This window comes from Clinocottus analis, unplaced genomic scaffold (assembly GCF_023055335.1).
Source record: "Clinocottus analis isolate CAN_PGR_092001 unplaced genomic scaffold, fCliAna1.0.p SCAF_23, whole genome shotgun sequence".
In the NCBI taxonomy this organism is placed as follows: domain Eukaryota; kingdom Metazoa; phylum Chordata; class Actinopteri; order Perciformes; family Cottidae; genus Clinocottus; species Clinocottus analis.
Genome location: NW_027175965.1, coordinates 3,195,521 through 3,212,819, shown reverse-complemented (window position 1 = coordinate 3,212,819; position 17,299 = coordinate 3,195,521). Strand labels below are relative to the sequence as shown.

Here is a 17,299-nt window from a genome sequence, read left to right as displayed (position 1 = left end):
GTAGACTCACCTAGCTATCACAACACACACACTAAGCTCTGAGGAATGCCGTGTATGGGCTCGGCACCGCAACGCGTTTGAACGGGATGAAGTGGCTCTGTGTTCAGGGACGTAGGACGAGAGGGGGACGGGGGTGTTGGAGAGGGGTTCAAGGACCCACTGAGGGGTTTGATTTGTGAAGGGGAGTGAACAGCAGAGGTGTCTTGTGGGTCGGCGTGTCGCTGAGTCGGGAACTATTTGAGCTCCAGCACCTGTCTGTGACGCAGCTGTCAGTCTCTTAGCCCCGGACCCCTTTTAATTTCTTTAACTCCTTTACCAAAACAAAACAAAACCTTATCTTAAAGGGGACATGACATGCACATATTAAGTTGCTCTCTTTTATTGTGGGATTTCCACTAGAATATGTTTACATGCTTTAATGTTATGTTTACAGCTTGTGGGCTGGTAGGCGCTCCAGATATCCAAATGTATGTGCACAAGTCACAAAATGTGGACTTCTAAAATCTAAAATAATGATCTAATATCTCAAAATTTGGAGAGATAAAACTATCTTTATGGACGAACACGAGCAGCTGTTGCAGAATATGTTTGTTTTGTTACTGTGGTGTACTGATACTCGGTCGATTAAGACTAGGGAACATTTGTTGTTCTTTAGAGATATATGAACGCTTCCACGGGGTTCACTGGGATGTCTACGCATTCAACACATCCTTTTCCACACAGGGACATGTTTTTTTTTTCTGAAGGTACAATTTGAAAGTTAGTTCTGTCACACTTAACCAACTCCACACGTATGTGAGGAAGTAAAGATGGACAATCCTGTCCATTACCGTTGTTTGATGATTGGAAAAACAGCATTAGCTCGCTTGCAGTGTTTATCAGGCAGTGTGTTGGCAGTCATTATGTCAGTCAATTTAGCGCTTTGTCAAAATAATGAGAAGGAGCAGCACTCCAGCCTTAGAGGAGAGCGACTGTCAGAGTGGAGTTCGGGGTCAGCGCCGAGGCTCTCTGTGCCCCTTCTGCTTCATAAATAAACTCTCTGGCTACAGTTTATCATTAGAGCTATTAACGGAGCCTGACTGATAGAGTCGGAGAGGAAAAGCTGAGTGTGACCTTCTCACTGCTGAGTGGCGGAGCAGTGACAGACCGGCCCTCGGAAAGAGGTCCGGAGACATTTCCCCCTGGGATCCATGTTTCCTCTCCTCTGGAGACAAAGTTCACTCTGTTTAAGTCTCTTGTTATTAACCTCAGCTGAGGGAGGAAGGGGGTGGGGCTCCATCTCTCTGTCTGTCAGCAGAATGTCACAAAAAAAAACATGCAAACAGATTACGATTCAATTTGGTGGAATTTATGGACATCACCACCTTTTTATAAAGCCGGGGTTTCCTCACCGGTCATGCAGACCACCTCCGCTAACGTCATAAAAAATCTATATACGACAACATTTTTTGCAGAGCAGATGTGCTCTTTTCACTGTACAACTTCCACATATTTAACACATTTATTTTATGATAATAACACATTTATCATAGAGATTCCATGTGGCTTTACTGTATAGTGCCATTTCAACTAAGCTAAAAATAAAAAAGTGTTTTTCATCTGGAGTTGGTTGCAACCAATGTTGCTTACTGAGTGATCCTGGCCAATATGATAATAAAGCATTTCAGATACACCATCGTGTCAAACGGGATCACAGCCTCATTAAGCATTTGCATAATTATCTATAACTGTGTGTTTTGATGCAAATTTAAAAGCTGTTCCTGAATCCCTCCCTCTTCCTATTTGAGTTCAAGAAAAGCAACACATTTCTTGGGAAACGAATTCCGCATTATCAGCAAAACAGTGGATGCCAGTTTCCTAGCTTGTGTTACGGATATGTTATATTTGAAGCACATGTTCCAAACGATTCAGCACCAATTCAAGAATAACATCCCATAAAACTCATATTGCTTCTTGATGACCTTCATGCACTGATACGCAACGTACCGAGCAGTATCCGGTTTTGTGGAGTAGAGACAGAATACATGCAGTGCAGTACATTATGACCTCTGAGTCTCGTTGGGACTCCCGTTAATGACTCCCGGATCTAATGGACCAAACCCTGAATAAATCATGAGTGTGTTTGTTGTCCGCGGGGAAAAAGAAGCCGATGAAATAATCTGCCTCTGAAGCCAGCTGTTTTTATTGCATCCATGTATTATTCAGGGTCTCCTCAACCAAGTGGACATCTGCATTAGGTTAGACCTGAAAGATTCAAGAACATCTATTTGAAGACGTTGTGACTATTGAAGAAGAATCCTCCCATCAAAAATATGCTAATCTTTTCATGCTAACGCGTCACGTCCTCAGAGAAGTTCTCATTCTGCAGTTTCCCTTGTAGAATAATTGTCCTGAAACTACGACCCCGCAGGTCCACGGCAGAGAGCCTGTCCAATCAGAATGAGGCCGAGCTGCAGCGCCGCCTGTCAGAGCGTCAGGAGGAGATCATCCACATGCAGGAGATCCTCGAAAGCAAAGTTCAGCTGCTACAACAGGTACGGACACACAAATACATGGTCACTCACGGGATCCATGCAGTGAGGAGAAGGGAGGTCAAACTATCATGAACAAGGATTCTCCCTTTAAACAAGATGACGAGCAGGACCACTGTGGGACATAACCACCGGTAGGATTGCGTTGAGTCTTTTTCCTCCCGTCTGTGTTGCCTTCAGGAGGCCTCGCTGGCCCGAGAGGAGGCCGAGCAGATGGCCTCGCTAGCGGACTCTGAGGCTCAGCGCTGCCGGGCTCTGGAGAGAGAGATGGTGGAGAGGATGGAGGAGGAGGAGAGCGGAGGCTCAGGTGGACTGCTCAGCCGGCAGGCCACGGCCGACAAAGACAGGTAAAGACTTTGACCTCCCGTTGAACACATTCATGCAGAAGTTAGTCCCAGCTTTTTCTCCTGGACTATTTCCTCACTTCATAGGCACAATTTGTAGAGGACACAGTTTATGCATTCATGAAAGAAGAAAAAACAGTCGTCAGACTTTCTTTAGTTTTTTTGGCATTGTGCGTTTCTGCAAACCACTGGACACGTTGAAAGTTGACTGAACCAGTTTCTGAGCCAAAAATATGTTTTAAATCGGCCTCATGCCACACACACAGTGCCACGTGGTTAACGCCGTGGCAATAGAGTATGTGTATGCACAGGGTCCAAGATGTTGTGCTATGTCTCTGGCTATCAGTGCTATTTACAGCACTGTTGACACTGATGCTGCTGCTGACACTGGCGACGACTGCCCTGGTCTAAAACAGCCTGTAACAAAGAGCCAGAGCTCTGACCGACATACTGTAACTGACCCCAACAGTGACCAGGGGTCAAGTCTTTGAACTTCACCGCAACTTAAATCATGTTGTCCTGAGCCTCTCTCTCTCTCTCTCTCTCTCTCTCTCTCTCTCTCTCTCTCTCTCTCTCTCTCTCTCTCTCTCTCGCTCTCTCAGGGTCATCGAGGAGCTGACGCAGCAGAAACATTCGCTGGGTCTCCGGGTCGAGGAGCTCGAGGACAAAGTTCACGATCTTTCCTCTCCTCTCAAGAGGAAAGAACAAGAAGCTGAGGTATTTTTGACCCTGTCCGCACCCTGCGAAAAAATACATACATATGCTTGCAACACACACACACACACACACACACACACACACGTGCTTACACATCAAATGCATTCTCATGACAACTGGCCTTGTATTTATCAACTTATTAATACTTACGTATTTAGGACTACTGTCTAAAAAGCACCTAGTTAAGACCTTAAATCCAGGTTCTAAACGTGACCCAGTCAGGTGAGCCTGTTTAAGGCTGAATTTCTCATCAGGCTACGTTCTTCCTCCTCCTCCTCTTCTTCCTCTTCCTCCTCCTCCTCCTCCTCCTCCTCCTCCTCCTCTTCTTCCACCTCCTCCTCCTTCTGCTATCTATGGGTTTTGGCTCAAACCCCAGACCAGACAGACAGCCAGGCAGGCTGGCTGACTGAGATATCATAACTGTTTTTATATCCACATATGAGTCAGTGGAACTTTGGCAAACCACCATGAAGATGAAAACACGTGCACATATTGTGGCTGACCAGATAGAGGCCCTGTATGGTTCAGTTTTCATCAGACATCTTACTTGTTGTCAATCCAGTCAGAGCCATGCCGTAAGAAAAGCAGTTTTTTAAGAGGATGCTTCCTGTGTAACACAAGTTAACTTCTCTCCCCCCACAGAGTCCCGGTGAGAGCCGAGTCCACACACACATGCAGGTAGGACGCCCGTTGGCTCAACACTCACCTCGTAGTATCGTATGATGAGTTATTTTGCTCGTTTTGCTGCTGGTGAAGTTCACCTTGTGGAGCATTAACTTTGCCTTTGCCACAGACTTGCTGGGTATCCCTCCCTTCAGATAATAGAGACGTAGCTCCACCTAGTGGTGTCTGATCTGCATTGCATGTGTTACTGATTACCTGTTTAGTTTCTCGAGTGATTCTGGAAATATTGTCATTTGACTCCATTTATGGAACGGCTGTGGTCCTTTTGCTGATCAGATTTTTATGAGACAAACTTCATAAAATTGAGTTGTCGGGCAAGACGAGGAGAAAATGAGCAGAGACACCTCCTCTGTTTGCGTGGACATTAATTCTCTGCTGTCACCCTTTAGTATTTCTGCCACTCTGAGGGAAAATAAACAGCAGGCGCAGTCTGTCAGCAGTGTTTGGCACTCGCCTCTGATTAGGATTAATTGATTCTTGATTGCGTGCCTCATTCCGGCCAATCTGTGTTTTGGTGTCGTGTCTCAAGAGGCTCTGGCAGGGTGACAGATGGAGACGCAGTCAGGGCCAGAAGAGAGTCAGTGAGTCCTGCGGTGGTCCACACACACACACACACACACACACACACACACACACACACACACACACACACACGCACACACACGACGCACACGTGAGAAGGGTTTGCATCAACAACTGCTCCACCCTGCTGCGATAATGAAACACGGATGAAGACTCGCGTGTCTGTGGGGAAAACAGACCCAGAGAGTTTCTGTTGAAAATGACATCAGCGTTTTAAGAGCGGACTCCCGCTGCTCTTATGAAGGTGCCGTGTGATTCGTCGCCACGAGTTTCAGGAAATAGAGAGCTCGTGCCCTCTTCCCTCTCATTGGGTGACCCGCATGTGAAGGCCGAATGAGGCCCGGGTTAGGAGCAATGTTTCATACATTTGCACACATACCTAGAAACCATTCAAACACACACAGTGTCCAGTATTCATTCATAAACAGTAGAGGAATCATTAACACAAAATGGAAAAGAATAAGAAAAGAAAGATTATTCAAATTAAAATGTATTAATCAATTCAATTTTAGGCTAATATAAATGTTTGATGAACTATATTTAAATAAAAATATTATTATTTTAAGAACTGCAGTTTCAGACATAAATAGTTTTTACAAAGAATTATTTTAAATGCACAACCTGCAAATCCAATGTCCACCTAGAGATGGAAGCTTGATCATAAAACTTAACAGTGACTACATTAACTTAGGCAACATCTTCTACTTTAGTTAGTTTACATCAATACTGGAAACACAGCAGTTACGGTTATATTGTATCATTATTAATTGAAAAACACTCAAAATGGTGTTTTAATGCTGTTGAGTATTTATTTGATCTGGCCTAAAAGGGAAAGAATGAATTCAATGCAAACATTGAAACGGACAAATGCAGTAATCTGATGCTTCGCCTGAAGGAGTCCCAATTGTTTATTAAAAGAGACTGCAGAGAGGCGCAGGGCGTCCCTCCTGTTTCCAGTAAAATGGTTCAGTCCAGGCTGCAGGAGGTCTCACTCCCTCAATGATGCAGGCGACCGAAAAATAGAGAAAATGTCTCAATGTTTAAAATATTGTCTTCTTCTTTTTACACAGAGGAACGCCCTCTTTAAAACCTATATTTAAAAAAAAACATAAAAGTTGTAACTAGAAATATTAACATTCAAAATAATGATTTAAAAGAAAGGAACAAAATCAAAACACCTCATACAGAAATAGAAAGAGAAGATCTTTTGGGTCAAAATACAATACTTCTCTCTCTTTAAAGCAGCATAAAGTGGAAGTCTACTTTTCATCGCTGGTCGTTTCTTTCTCTGAAATCACTGCACCCAGATGTGAGATGTGATTTTCCAAAGTGACCTATGTCTGGGGACTAGTTTAACGTTGCGGAGTGAGACATCTTCGCAAAGACACGCGATCTTTGGTTGCCGTCAACGCTGCCTCGTTGTCTCGGTATGAAAGCGGCTCGAGGAGCCGCAGCCTCTCCCTCCATCCTCGGCTGCTGCTGGAGCCGAAGCCGGTGAGAAGAAAGCGGATCGGGAATCCGGACTGTCACCGGTGAACCGACTCAGACACCGGAACCGTCCACCAGGAGACATCGCTTTATTTTCCGTGTTCGTGTCGGATCGTAACGGGGAAGGCTGCTGCAGCAGCGGAGAGATGCTGTCATGCAGAGAGACGTCATCGATTATAAAAGGCAAAACAAAAATGAATAAATAAATTACAGCAAGTGACATCAACCGAGGGTCGTATTTTTTTCACCGGAACCACCAAGAACGCAATAAAAAAAACTGGATCGATATGACTTGATGACCATCAAGGAAGTGACATGTAACCCATGACTGAGCTTCACCCACATCCGTCTACACCCTGAATCAACGCCGCTGATCACGTTGTCTGTCCCCTGAGATGCGACGAGATTTCTTGGACAACCCGACGGATGATACGGAACATTTTCACGAGCAATGTGAATAATTTGTGCAGAGAGTCTGTTCACCTTGAAAGCTCACTTCCTGCCAATTTGATTTAATTTGAATTGTATGCATGTTACATGCAAAATGTGAACTTCAGATTTGAGAATGAAAGTTCCTTCTTGACTTTTTAGAAACAGCAGGAGACAAACGAATCTGGAGCTTTTAACCATATGATCCATCACATACAACACCTTCAACTTAAAAACACCTACTTTTCACAAGGACTTGATATGTGAACAGGAAGGACGGAGCCTGAAGAGCGACAAAAACATCAAAGCGTCTCTGTACAAGCATGAACGAGTCTTTTGTTCCAGGCATATCTGGGAAAACACCTTGCACTTGACCACAAAAGGTCCAGTCAAAAATTCCACACTTTACTCTGAACTCTTGTGATTTCCTCCTTCAGTCCACAGCCGGCTTTCAGATGAGGCAAAACAAATCTAATAGTCTCTAAAGCGCTTTCATTTTATTGGCTCTTGGTTCATTTCGGCGATGCTGGACGTGGTGAAGATGAAGGAGGCGTGCCGGATCTGCGCTCGCGAGCTCTGCGGCAACCAGCGCCGATGGATCTTCCACCCGGCGGCCAAGCTCAACCTGCAGGTGCTGCTGTCGCACGCCCTGGGCCGCGAGCTGACCCGGGACGGCCGCAGGGAGTTTGCCTGCTCCAAGTGCGCCTTCATGCTGGACCGCATGTACCGCTTCGACACGGTCATCGCCCGTGTGGAGGCGCTGTCCCTGGAGCGTCTCCACAAGCTGCTGCTGGAGAAAGACCGGCTGAGGCAGTGCATCGGAGGCCTGTACCGGAAGAACAACGCGGCGGAGGAGGATGGGAGCGTGGCTCCGCCTGGGTCCGTTGTGGTGGTCGCCGGGACTGATGTGGGGTCCGAGGACTCGCCGGTGGTGGACCTGTCGGCCCTGCAGGATGGAAGATACTCCGATATGATACAGGATGATCTCACTTACTCTGTGTATGAATCCTGGGCTGATAAGGAGGAGCCGGGCCCCGACCACCACCATCATGACCACCACCACCACCACCAGTGCCCAGGAGCAGACTCTGGCTCTGGCCAGAAGCCGAGGCGGTGCACGGGTTGTGCAGTGCTCCGTGTCGCTGATTCCGACTACGAGGCGGTGTGCAAGGTGCCTCGCAGGGTTGGGCGCCGGAGCACGTCCTGCGGGCCGTCCACCCGCTACTCAACAGCCACTCCGGGAGTCGAGGACCCCGCCAGAGCCTCTGAAGAGTCTGAGGCCACGACGGTGGCCTTTGAGTCCTCTTCATCCGAGTTGGCCGCAGATAAGACCATGTGCGACGGGACGAGTCCCAGCCCGGCATCATCCGTGGAATCTCTCGACACCGCTGTGGACGTGAGTTGCCTTCCTGTGAAGCACAAGGAAAGAGACAACACCGGTCCAGACGAGGCTCGAACAAGAAGGGACACTTCTTGGGGCAAACCTGCAAGTGAGGGCTCCTTCTCTGGGCTGGAGGTGATGCTGAGCCTCCTGAAGGGCTGGGAGTACCGGCCGGTGAAGACCCAAAGGGGCAGCAAGCTCCCAGTTCTGGGCAAAACCAAACTGGAGCCCGGCCTATCGCTGCCCCAGACCATCCAACTGAGGTCGCCCTGTGGAGGGGCGGCCGACTGTGAGCTCTACTCCCACCAGCCCATCCCAGAGATCGTGACCTCATGTCCCCAGCAGGAGCTGCAGGCGGAGCTGGACGAGATGGAGGAGCAGTGGCTGGATGAATATGTTCCGTGCGGCCCGTTCCGCTTTCAGCAGGTAGACGAGGACCTGGTTGACCTATGACCTCACTGGCTTTCATTTAGGCAGGACAGTAAGACCATGCTGAGTTGCAGTATGGGAAATGTAGAATCCAGATTTTTTTTAACGAATTTTACAAATTCAAGGGACCACACGTCAGGACTTCTCGGCCTGTGCAGCGTTCATTTTGACCATTCTTTTTTTTTTTTCTTTATCTTTCGCAAATCCACACACTTTATCAAAGAACAAATGCAAACATGTGTCCCATTTAAATTCTAAAAGAAAGGGAAATCCAATGAACAAAAAATCATTAAATCAGAACTCTGAGTAACAGTTTAAATATTCATTTATTTTGATAATTCTGGCTGATATACATTTTTTAAGCATACTGTTTCTTTACTTATTGGTGGATTTGTATTAATAAATAATGAGCGACATCATCTGATGTGCTCATCCCGAGGTCGAACCCCTCTGGATTTCCTGTCTCGCTCATCTCCTTCGTGGTGGTGAAAGCTGAACACACTCGCTGCCTTGATTACTCTCTTGGGGAGCATACATGCTCTTCCTCGTCTGTATCCTAGCAACCCTTGCCGTGGCCATGGGAACAGTCTCCAAGCGCCGCAGCAGTCAGCCTGTGTGAAGCGCTCTGCTGCAGCTTCATAACGTCCATTGTTATGCCGTGATGATCAGTGTGAAAGTGGTTCAATGGGCCCGGAGCGAGCAGACAAGGGAGCTCTGTTCTGCTCTGTCATGTCGGTTCATTGGTGTGTTATAACACAATATGGCGGCCTGCACAAAAGACCTCTCACTGGTGTGAAGGAGGGAGTTTACATTCCTTCCATTTACACACAGATAGAGGCCCCGTAGCATTTAAAACTAGATTCTGGTGAAATACATGTCTCTAACTGCTGACCTTTTGCACCAGAGGTCTGTTTCAGGGTTTAACGGTAGAGAAGGCACAAGCTCAGGTCAGCCCGTGTACCCGGAGTCTGACCTCCTCTCATGCCGACTGAAGTGGATCCAAGCCGTCGCGTTGTGAGAATTCTGTCCCAAATTTCTCACAATAACTATTCACCATTTCAATCATTTCCTGGGTCAAAATTGTTTTCCTTTTTTATTTTTGTAAACTATCTTTCGGTCACCGTTCTTCGGTCTCACTCCGTGTTGTTGTGGGTCCCAGTTAAAACAACTCTATTAAGGTCCCACATACAGCCTCAAAGGGCACAATGACGTCATATCGTGACACATTTTACAAAACAAGGAAGAGCCACTTCCCCAGGAAGTCATCCAGCAGTGAGCTGCCATCGCTTTCCACTTTCACTCTATCATCAACAGCTACATATAACCGTGCGTGTGTGTCCAGCTTTTCACCGCTGATTATTTATCCTCGTCACTTGTTATTAAGATTAATAATGTTAAGAGCGAGAGGGGGGGAAAGAACCACATATCCAGTATAACTCCTACACATGTTCACTGTTGGCTGTCCTGTGTTTTGTCTCTCAGAGGCTGATTGACGAGCAGCAGAGCCAGCTCAGTCGGTATGAGAGCGATGCAGGTCAGTGTGTGGGCGAGCTGCAGAAGGCCCAGGTCCAGGTCCACTCGCTCCAAACCAAGATCCGAGAGAGCGAGACCAGGAACCAGGTACGAGCACGTCGCCCCTGCTGCAACACCTCCTTGCTCCTGTCTGAGCACTAGTCGTTCAGGTCTACAGCAAGTCTTTTGGTGTGTGTGTGTGTCCATGTGTGTAGAAGCTGCAGGAGCATCTTGGTGAAATGGAGTTGGAGCTGCGTTCCGCCCGAGAGGAAGCCCAGCGACAGGAGAGAAGCATCCAGAACATCACTGATGCCGCCAACTCCAAGGAGACAGAGGTAGAGAGACGGACAAAAAAACAGAGACAGAAAGCAATAGATTTAAACAGAGAAAGAAAAGACTGAACACAGTTGTGTCTGTGTGAGCAGGCTGCAGAGCTGTATCGGGTGATTGAGGAGCAGAATAAGATGCTGTGTTCTCTCAAAGAGCTCGCCAACCGCAACCAGCTGCAGCAGCTGCAGGTTTGTCCTCTCTATTTGCATACTATACATCTATTTGCATACTATACAGGATGGCACATATTCACACCATGGCCAATAGAAATCCAAGCTTTCCTTTTGTCTTTCTTATTTTAAATCCGTCCCCTCTGACCTGCAAGGTGTCGGGCGCGGACAGCATTCGCGGTCATGGCGAGGTCCTGGCTCTGCAGGCGTCTCTCTTCCAGGCTCAGCTGGAGCTGCAGGCCGGTCAGCGGGCGCAGCGGCAGGCGGGCAGGACGCAGGAGGACCTGAGCCGAGCCCTGCAGAGGCTGGAGAAGGACCTGCAGGGGGCGCTGCAGCACAGGAGGGAGACGGAGAGACACAACCAGGTGAGAGAAGACGGGTGTGACCGTTTTTGTCAGTAGTGTTGAGTAGTGTTGTCGACCTGCACCTTGGCTCTTTGTCGGTAACGTTGACCTGTGTGCAGGATCTGCAGCTGGCTCTGGAGAAGGCCCGATCGGCCCTGCAGGAGAGAGAGGAGCAGCGGAGGGAGGCCGAGGGGGAGAGAGAGAGGCAGGACCAGGAGAGAGAGAGGACCATCGGAGAGCTGAGGACGTCCCTGCTGACCAAAGAGCAGCTGATAGAGGTCAGACAACTGCTCTCTAACGCTTTTAGATAAACCCACACCAGCACTGGCAAACATTCAGTTTCACATAGAGGACACTTCCACTGATGTGGTGTTTGTGTGTGTATTTTTTATCTTGGTGTGCACCGACTAACTGTTTGTTTTTAATCAGAACTACTGTGAGCTGTTGGAGGATCCAAAGGAGAAGAGAGACGCTCTGCTTCAGAAACTCCGCCAGCGCATCAAGGAAAGAGACCGAGCTCTGGAGGTAAACGAAACAAACGCACATGCATACAAACATACAGTGGTCATCCTGTGAGCTCCTATAAACGAACCTCAAAATACCATCCCTTTTTTTTGGTGCATTTATACTTTTAGATAGAACCAAATCGGAAAATACAAAATATTTGTGACTTATTTTTTTCCTCCTTTGTTTTAACCTTTATTTAATTAGGAAAATGTCTCACTGAGATGAGAAATCCCGAAACCTTTGGTTGCCTTTTTGAAGACTCTTAGTTTTCCAAAAGGACTGTTCTGTAGTTTAAGTCCACGCCTAAACTGTCAGGTTCAGTGAAGATTGATGTATTTTTTCCTTCTCTCCGTCCCACCACCAGCGAGCGATCGACGACAAGTTCCGCTGCGTGGAGGAGAAAGAGGAGGAAACCCGTCGTCTTCAGCTGCTGCTCCGAGAAAAGGAGAGAGACCTGGAGAGGCAGCGCTGCGTCCTGTCAAACAACGAGGAGACCATCACTGTGAGAACACACACACACACACACACACACACACACACACACACACACAAAGCGCACATGTTCTTCCTCTCACTCTGCCACCACCGCCTCTCATTGTTGGTCTTCTGTGTGTGTGTGTGTCTGTGTGTGTGTGTCAGAGCCTGGAGGTGCTGGTGCGCGGTAAGGCTTTGGAGCTGGAGCAGGTGTGCGACGCCTGGAGGAACGTCCAGCTGCAGCAGCGGGAGAGCGCAGAGAGCCAGAGCAGCATCCTGAGAGAGAGAGACGGCATCATCGGCCAGCTGCAGGGGGCGCTGCACACCCGCACGCAGGAGGCCCAGGTACCGACAGGAAGTGACCTTTGAAAAACAATAGTATCCGTTTAAAATCAGAGAAGATTTAAATCAAGAAAAAATGTGTCCTTGTTATAAGTAGAGACCCAGAATTGTTTCAAATAAGGCCACGCTGTTATTACCATCCATAGCATCTGAGTCTGAAGGAATCTGGGTCATGTTGTCAGTAATGTGGCCATTGGGACTAAAGGTCATGCCGAGTTAATACATTTCTTATTACACTAGATCCTCACACACAGTTCCTTCAATACATCAAAGGACCAAGACAGCTTAATGAGAATCCAAAGAATAATTTAGTTGAACCACATTTGAAGCACAGCGTCTCTGCTTTATTGTCAGATTTAACATTGAATACTGCACCAAAATAGGAACCTGTTTTCCCCGCTGTGGGCTCATGCTCCTTCTTCTCCTTCTCCTTCTTCTTCTTCTTCTTCTTCTTCTTCTTCTTCTTCTTCTTCTTCTTCTTCTTCTTCTCCTCTTCTCCCTCTTCTCCCTCTTCTCGGATGCAGGACCTGCGCTGCTCCCTACTGGCTCAGATCCACTCAGCTCCCAGCGACGTTCTGGAGGAGCTGAAGGTCCGCCTCCAGCTCAAAGACCGCCTCTTCCAGGAAGTGCTGGCCGACCGGACCCACCAGGCCCAGGAGCACCAAGAGCAGGTCCAGAACCTCCTCAGAACCATCAGCTCCAGGGACCAGTACATTCAGGTAGAGCAGAGTGGCTCTTGTAGTAACATTGAATATAAAGTCGTATACAGAAACAAGCGACACCGATCTCTCCCCCCCTAGGACTCGGCCGGCCGGCTCGGTGAGGTGATGACCGAGCAGACAGGCAGGCTCCAGGAGCTCCGCAGACAGCTGAGCACGGGTGTCGGCTCGAGGTCCGACTCCGGACCGGACTCGGCTGTGGACCTTCAGGCGATGCAGGAGGAGCTGCGTCTGGCTCTGAGGAGGGGGAAGGAGAGCCAGGAGCTGAGCAGGAGTCAGGCCAGCACGGTGGACTCCCTCACCAGGACGCTGCATGTGAAGGAGGAGATCATCAGGGTCAGTGAGAGGGATCGTTTTGAGTTCCATGTCACGTTTGTCGTTCAGTTTTCACATACTCATACTTTATATTCTCATGTAAGAAGACAATATTCAAAACATGGCAGTACTTATGCAGCTTCCAAAATGTCTTTTTAACCAAATAAAAATGTATATTTACCTCAAAATGAGGGACAACATTATTAGTTGAAATAAACAGGATGTTTCTGCTGATTGTGTGTGTCTGTGTGGGTTCTGCAGGACTTCCAGAAGCAGATGGTGGAGCCCTGCGGTCTCTCGCTGGTAGAGCGGTTGACCCAGGAGGTCCAGGAGCTGAGGGAGAGCCTGGTCCAACGGGACAGTCCCCCAGCCAGAGGCCCCATCTTGGGCCGAGACCGGCCCACTGGCAGGCAGCCTGAGTTTGGAGGTGGGCATCAGAGAAGCATGGGACAGTATCTGTAGCGGCTCTGGGCGGCGTGGCTGTGGTGTGGGGCTCTGGGTGTCCCGTGGTGCTGCTCACACTGATTCAACACGATTTAACACATGGGACCTTCTGGGTTCAAACAGTTCTGAATATGTTTGTACTGAAAGTTCTGCACGCTTCTTAACACTTGTTTAAAAAACTTTCATTTCATGATGTAGGTAATTGTAGCTGTTTTAATAACAAGCGGCATGACGACTCAAACCTGACAGACTTTGCATTGTTCAAGAGCAAAAAGCCTCACAGCTCCAACCATTTTAACCATTTTAACCATTTTAACGGTCTAATGTGTAGGATCTTTTAATAGAAATGGAAAATAATTTTTAGAAATATGTTTTCATTTGTGTATAATCACCTGAAACTAGGAGCCGTCTTTGTTAGCTTAGAACTGTCCCTTCGTATCTACATACGGAGCAGGTCCTCTTCACGGAGTCCTCCGTGTTGCTCCGCCGTGTTTCTACAGTAGCCCAGAGCGGACAAACCAAACCCTGGCTGCAGGGGAGGGGCTTTCACTGCCATCGTAGTTCTCAGGCATTGGGGAAGAGAGCGGTATTCAGTTGATCACGAGACGTCACTACATCCTACACACTGAGCCTTTTAAGTTCTTCATATAATGTTTAATAATAATATTGTAGATATAATATGAAAAGGCAAGAAGAGGTTTGGTTCAGTATCATGTGAGTGATCATGACAATAGCTTTATTTTAGGTGCCACACAAAGGTAGTTGAGAGGTGAGTATAGAAGGAACTGTATACCTCCCAAACAGAGAGTGGTGGAGGTCGTTTTCCAAAATACAACAAAAAACAAAATAATAGAAAATACATAAAATGATTGATTCAAATACTAATAACTAATTTCCTGATTTTCATCAAAATGCACATTAATCAGCTTGATGGTAATTATTTTTCTTTTAATAATAATGTTTGTAAATATATTCAGTTTGTATTTTTTATTTTGGAAGAAAGCTCTTTTATCCTGAGTGATGTCCAGGTTTTATTGAATTGTTGAGTAAATGTTCCAGTGCAGTTAAACGGTAAAGACTGCTTTCTCTACAGCATATTGATTTTTGTGTGACTCAAAGCATAATTCACTCAATGGAGCTGTACATGTTTTTACGTATGCCAGCATATTTGACCTGACTTGTGGACGTGTGGGGGCCTTTGCATGTCCAGCATCCTGAATGAGCCGGTTTCTGAGTGCTGCAAAAAAAACACAACTCACCTTTTGTTTTAATGAACAATCTGAAAATATAAGCACATTCCACATTGCCTTTATGTGATTATGAATATGTATACCTACTATACAGCTGTCTAATATGGAGAAAATGTTTAGATGTTTATTTTGTGATTCAATAAGACTCGATGCAGTCAATGTGCAATTCAACGACCAACAATCTCTGTAATTCAGAGTATCAGAGTGTCACACTGGAGCACAGTAAGTATGAATGCCTCTTTCTTCCTATTTATCTTCCCGTAAAGCTGAAGAATGTTAAGTGTGTGTCTGTGCAGACGCCATCAACGTTTTCCCCCACATCTGTTGTATTGCAGATATTCGATTTTATTTATACATTTTCAAACCTTTACATGTAATTGAGCCGTTCAATAAATACGCCTGCAGAATATATTCCATGTTTTATGACTTCCCATCCTTACAGCGGATCTGTCTCCACTACATGTATATTCAAACTCACAGTGACTGATAAGAAGTCCAGTTTCAGAGGAACAAGATGCCCCTTTTCTGTGTAAAACATCTCTCACGTCAACTTTTGACGTTCTATAAATGTCACTTTATAGAATAAACAACATCTTAGGTTATAACTAGTTTGCATACATAATAGGGCCATATCGAGAACTTTCCAAATATTCACTCCAAATTGACAGTGAAGTGTTTGACTTGTCTCCCAATCTGAATGATATTCATTCATTTTACAAATATATTTGCCCTTAAATGATTGTCTGAAATGGGGAAAACAGTCCATTCCCCACACTGTCATTTAACAAAGCAGTTATGGTGGAGAAACATAATTTCCTCTCACTTTTACTTAAATTTATTCTGATCCTTTTTTTTTTGCTTAAACCCGTCAAAAATATATGAAACAATGTTCTCAAGAATATTCCAATAAATCAAACCAATTAAAAAGAAAGAAACCCCCACATGAACAATACTGAGGCCACGACTTCATTGGTTGCTACAGCCTGAAAATCCAATAATCCAAATCCAAGTAGCCATGAAATGTGGAAAGTTACATCGTTCTAGAAAAAGAATATGCAACTGAGGATGCTCATTAGAGAGCGGCCTGTAATTCATTTCAACAACAGGACATTTCAGAAAAGTATTGTCTAAGATTTAGCTCACCATTATGGCTGGGATTACCCATAATCCTGTTCTGACTAAACATCTTAAACTTTCTAAATCCATCCCTTCTAATAGCCTATTTTGCTCCTGAAGTATTCTTCAGTGACTTCACACTGAAAACTGAAGTTTAATCACAATCAACAGTACTTAAAAACACAGCGATCGCGGTATCGGTGAACTACGAGCTGTTCATACGGACAGTTCAACTCATGCACGATGTAACATTCAGCGGCAGGTGTCGCGCTACGCATTACATCGGGAGGAAAAAAAGGAGAACGTCAGCAGGTCAGCTGATCTGGATGAGCAGCTGTGTCAAAAGTATACAGATGTTTCCTCAGTGCTGACAGTGTGACACTCTGCGGAAGTGTGAGGTTTCCAGCAACCTGAGGTTGAGAGAAATGTAAAAGTCGTTCTTGTGGTGGAAGAGACTCTAACTCCTTCTCCTGCTTCTTGCAGAGCTGAGCTCTGAGGACGAAGGCGAGGCTGATGAGGGTCTGGACAGCGAGTGCACTGAGAGCGTTGATGAAGAGGAGTCCAAGCCGAGGGTCCAATCCTTGACCAACACTAAGGTAGGAGTACGTTTGAGCCGTCTGAGTGAACAGACATTATATTTCTAACAGCTTTGAGGCAATTTAAAAGGAATGGAGGCCCAACATCCCATGATAGACTCCACAATCAGTCAGAGAAGGAGGACCTAGAGTGATGAATGAGAGGATTTTGGTTTTATTAGTTATATATTAAGAGTGATTTGTAGTTTTTGACTTTTTATTAATTGATATAGAATTTTTGGGGTATTTCCCTGGATGTTTCCTTGAACACAATTCTTATTTCTAAACCCTTCATGTGTTCTCATTGGACCACTGAGAAAGATTCAGCCATTTTGGAGTTTAGCTTTAGAGCTTTCATTTGTGTTCATTTCATTTTATGTAGCATATAGTCTGATATTTTAACCTCTGGAAGGCAATACAATGACCAATATGCATACAGTGAATAAAGTATATACAAACTATGTTAAAAAAAACTTTTCACGTCTTGATAGGAGCCTCAGTGCAACAATTCAAACTAACAGAAAGCAGGAAAAGGTGTGTGACGGCTGGCGCTTTACGAGGCATAAAGCTACTTTGATCGTTTATCTTGCATCTCTGGTCCATTTGCACTAAGAAT

General features: G+C 46.1%; 1 protein-coding gene across 3 annotated transcripts in view; it reads left to right on the top strand.

Annotated features, from left to right (window-relative positions):
• Positions 1-17,299, top strand: part of pde4dip (phosphodiesterase 4D interacting protein) — a 71,571-nt gene that overhangs the window by 38,240 nt on the left and 16,032 nt on the right. For 2 of the 3 annotated variants that reach the window (XM_068589494.1, XM_068589493.1), the window contains exons 1-13: positions 6,270-8,582; positions 10,068-10,205; positions 10,313-10,432; positions 10,523-10,615; positions 10,753-10,962; positions 11,061-11,219; positions 11,371-11,466; positions 11,813-11,950; positions 12,088-12,267; positions 12,789-12,983; positions 13,065-13,319; positions 13,560-13,725; positions 16,592-16,704. In XM_068589494.1, coding sequence (XP_068445595.1) covers positions 7,299-8,582; positions 10,068-10,205; positions 10,313-10,432; positions 10,523-10,615; positions 10,753-10,962; positions 11,061-11,219; positions 11,371-11,466; positions 11,813-11,950; positions 12,088-12,267; positions 12,789-12,983; positions 13,065-13,319; positions 13,560-13,725; positions 16,592-16,704 — 3,147 coding nt within the window. In that variant the 5' untranslated portion in view covers positions 6,270-7,298. Of the gene's footprint in view, positions 1-2,410; positions 2,535-2,711; positions 2,879-3,477; positions 3,593-4,234; positions 4,271-6,269; positions 8,583-10,067; positions 10,206-10,312; positions 10,433-10,522; positions 10,616-10,752; positions 10,963-11,060; positions 11,220-11,370; positions 11,467-11,812; positions 11,951-12,087; positions 12,268-12,788; positions 12,984-13,064; positions 13,320-13,559; positions 13,726-16,591; positions 16,705-17,299 lie in introns of those variants that run through there. The other variant, XM_068589495.1, reaches the window with a different exon arrangement.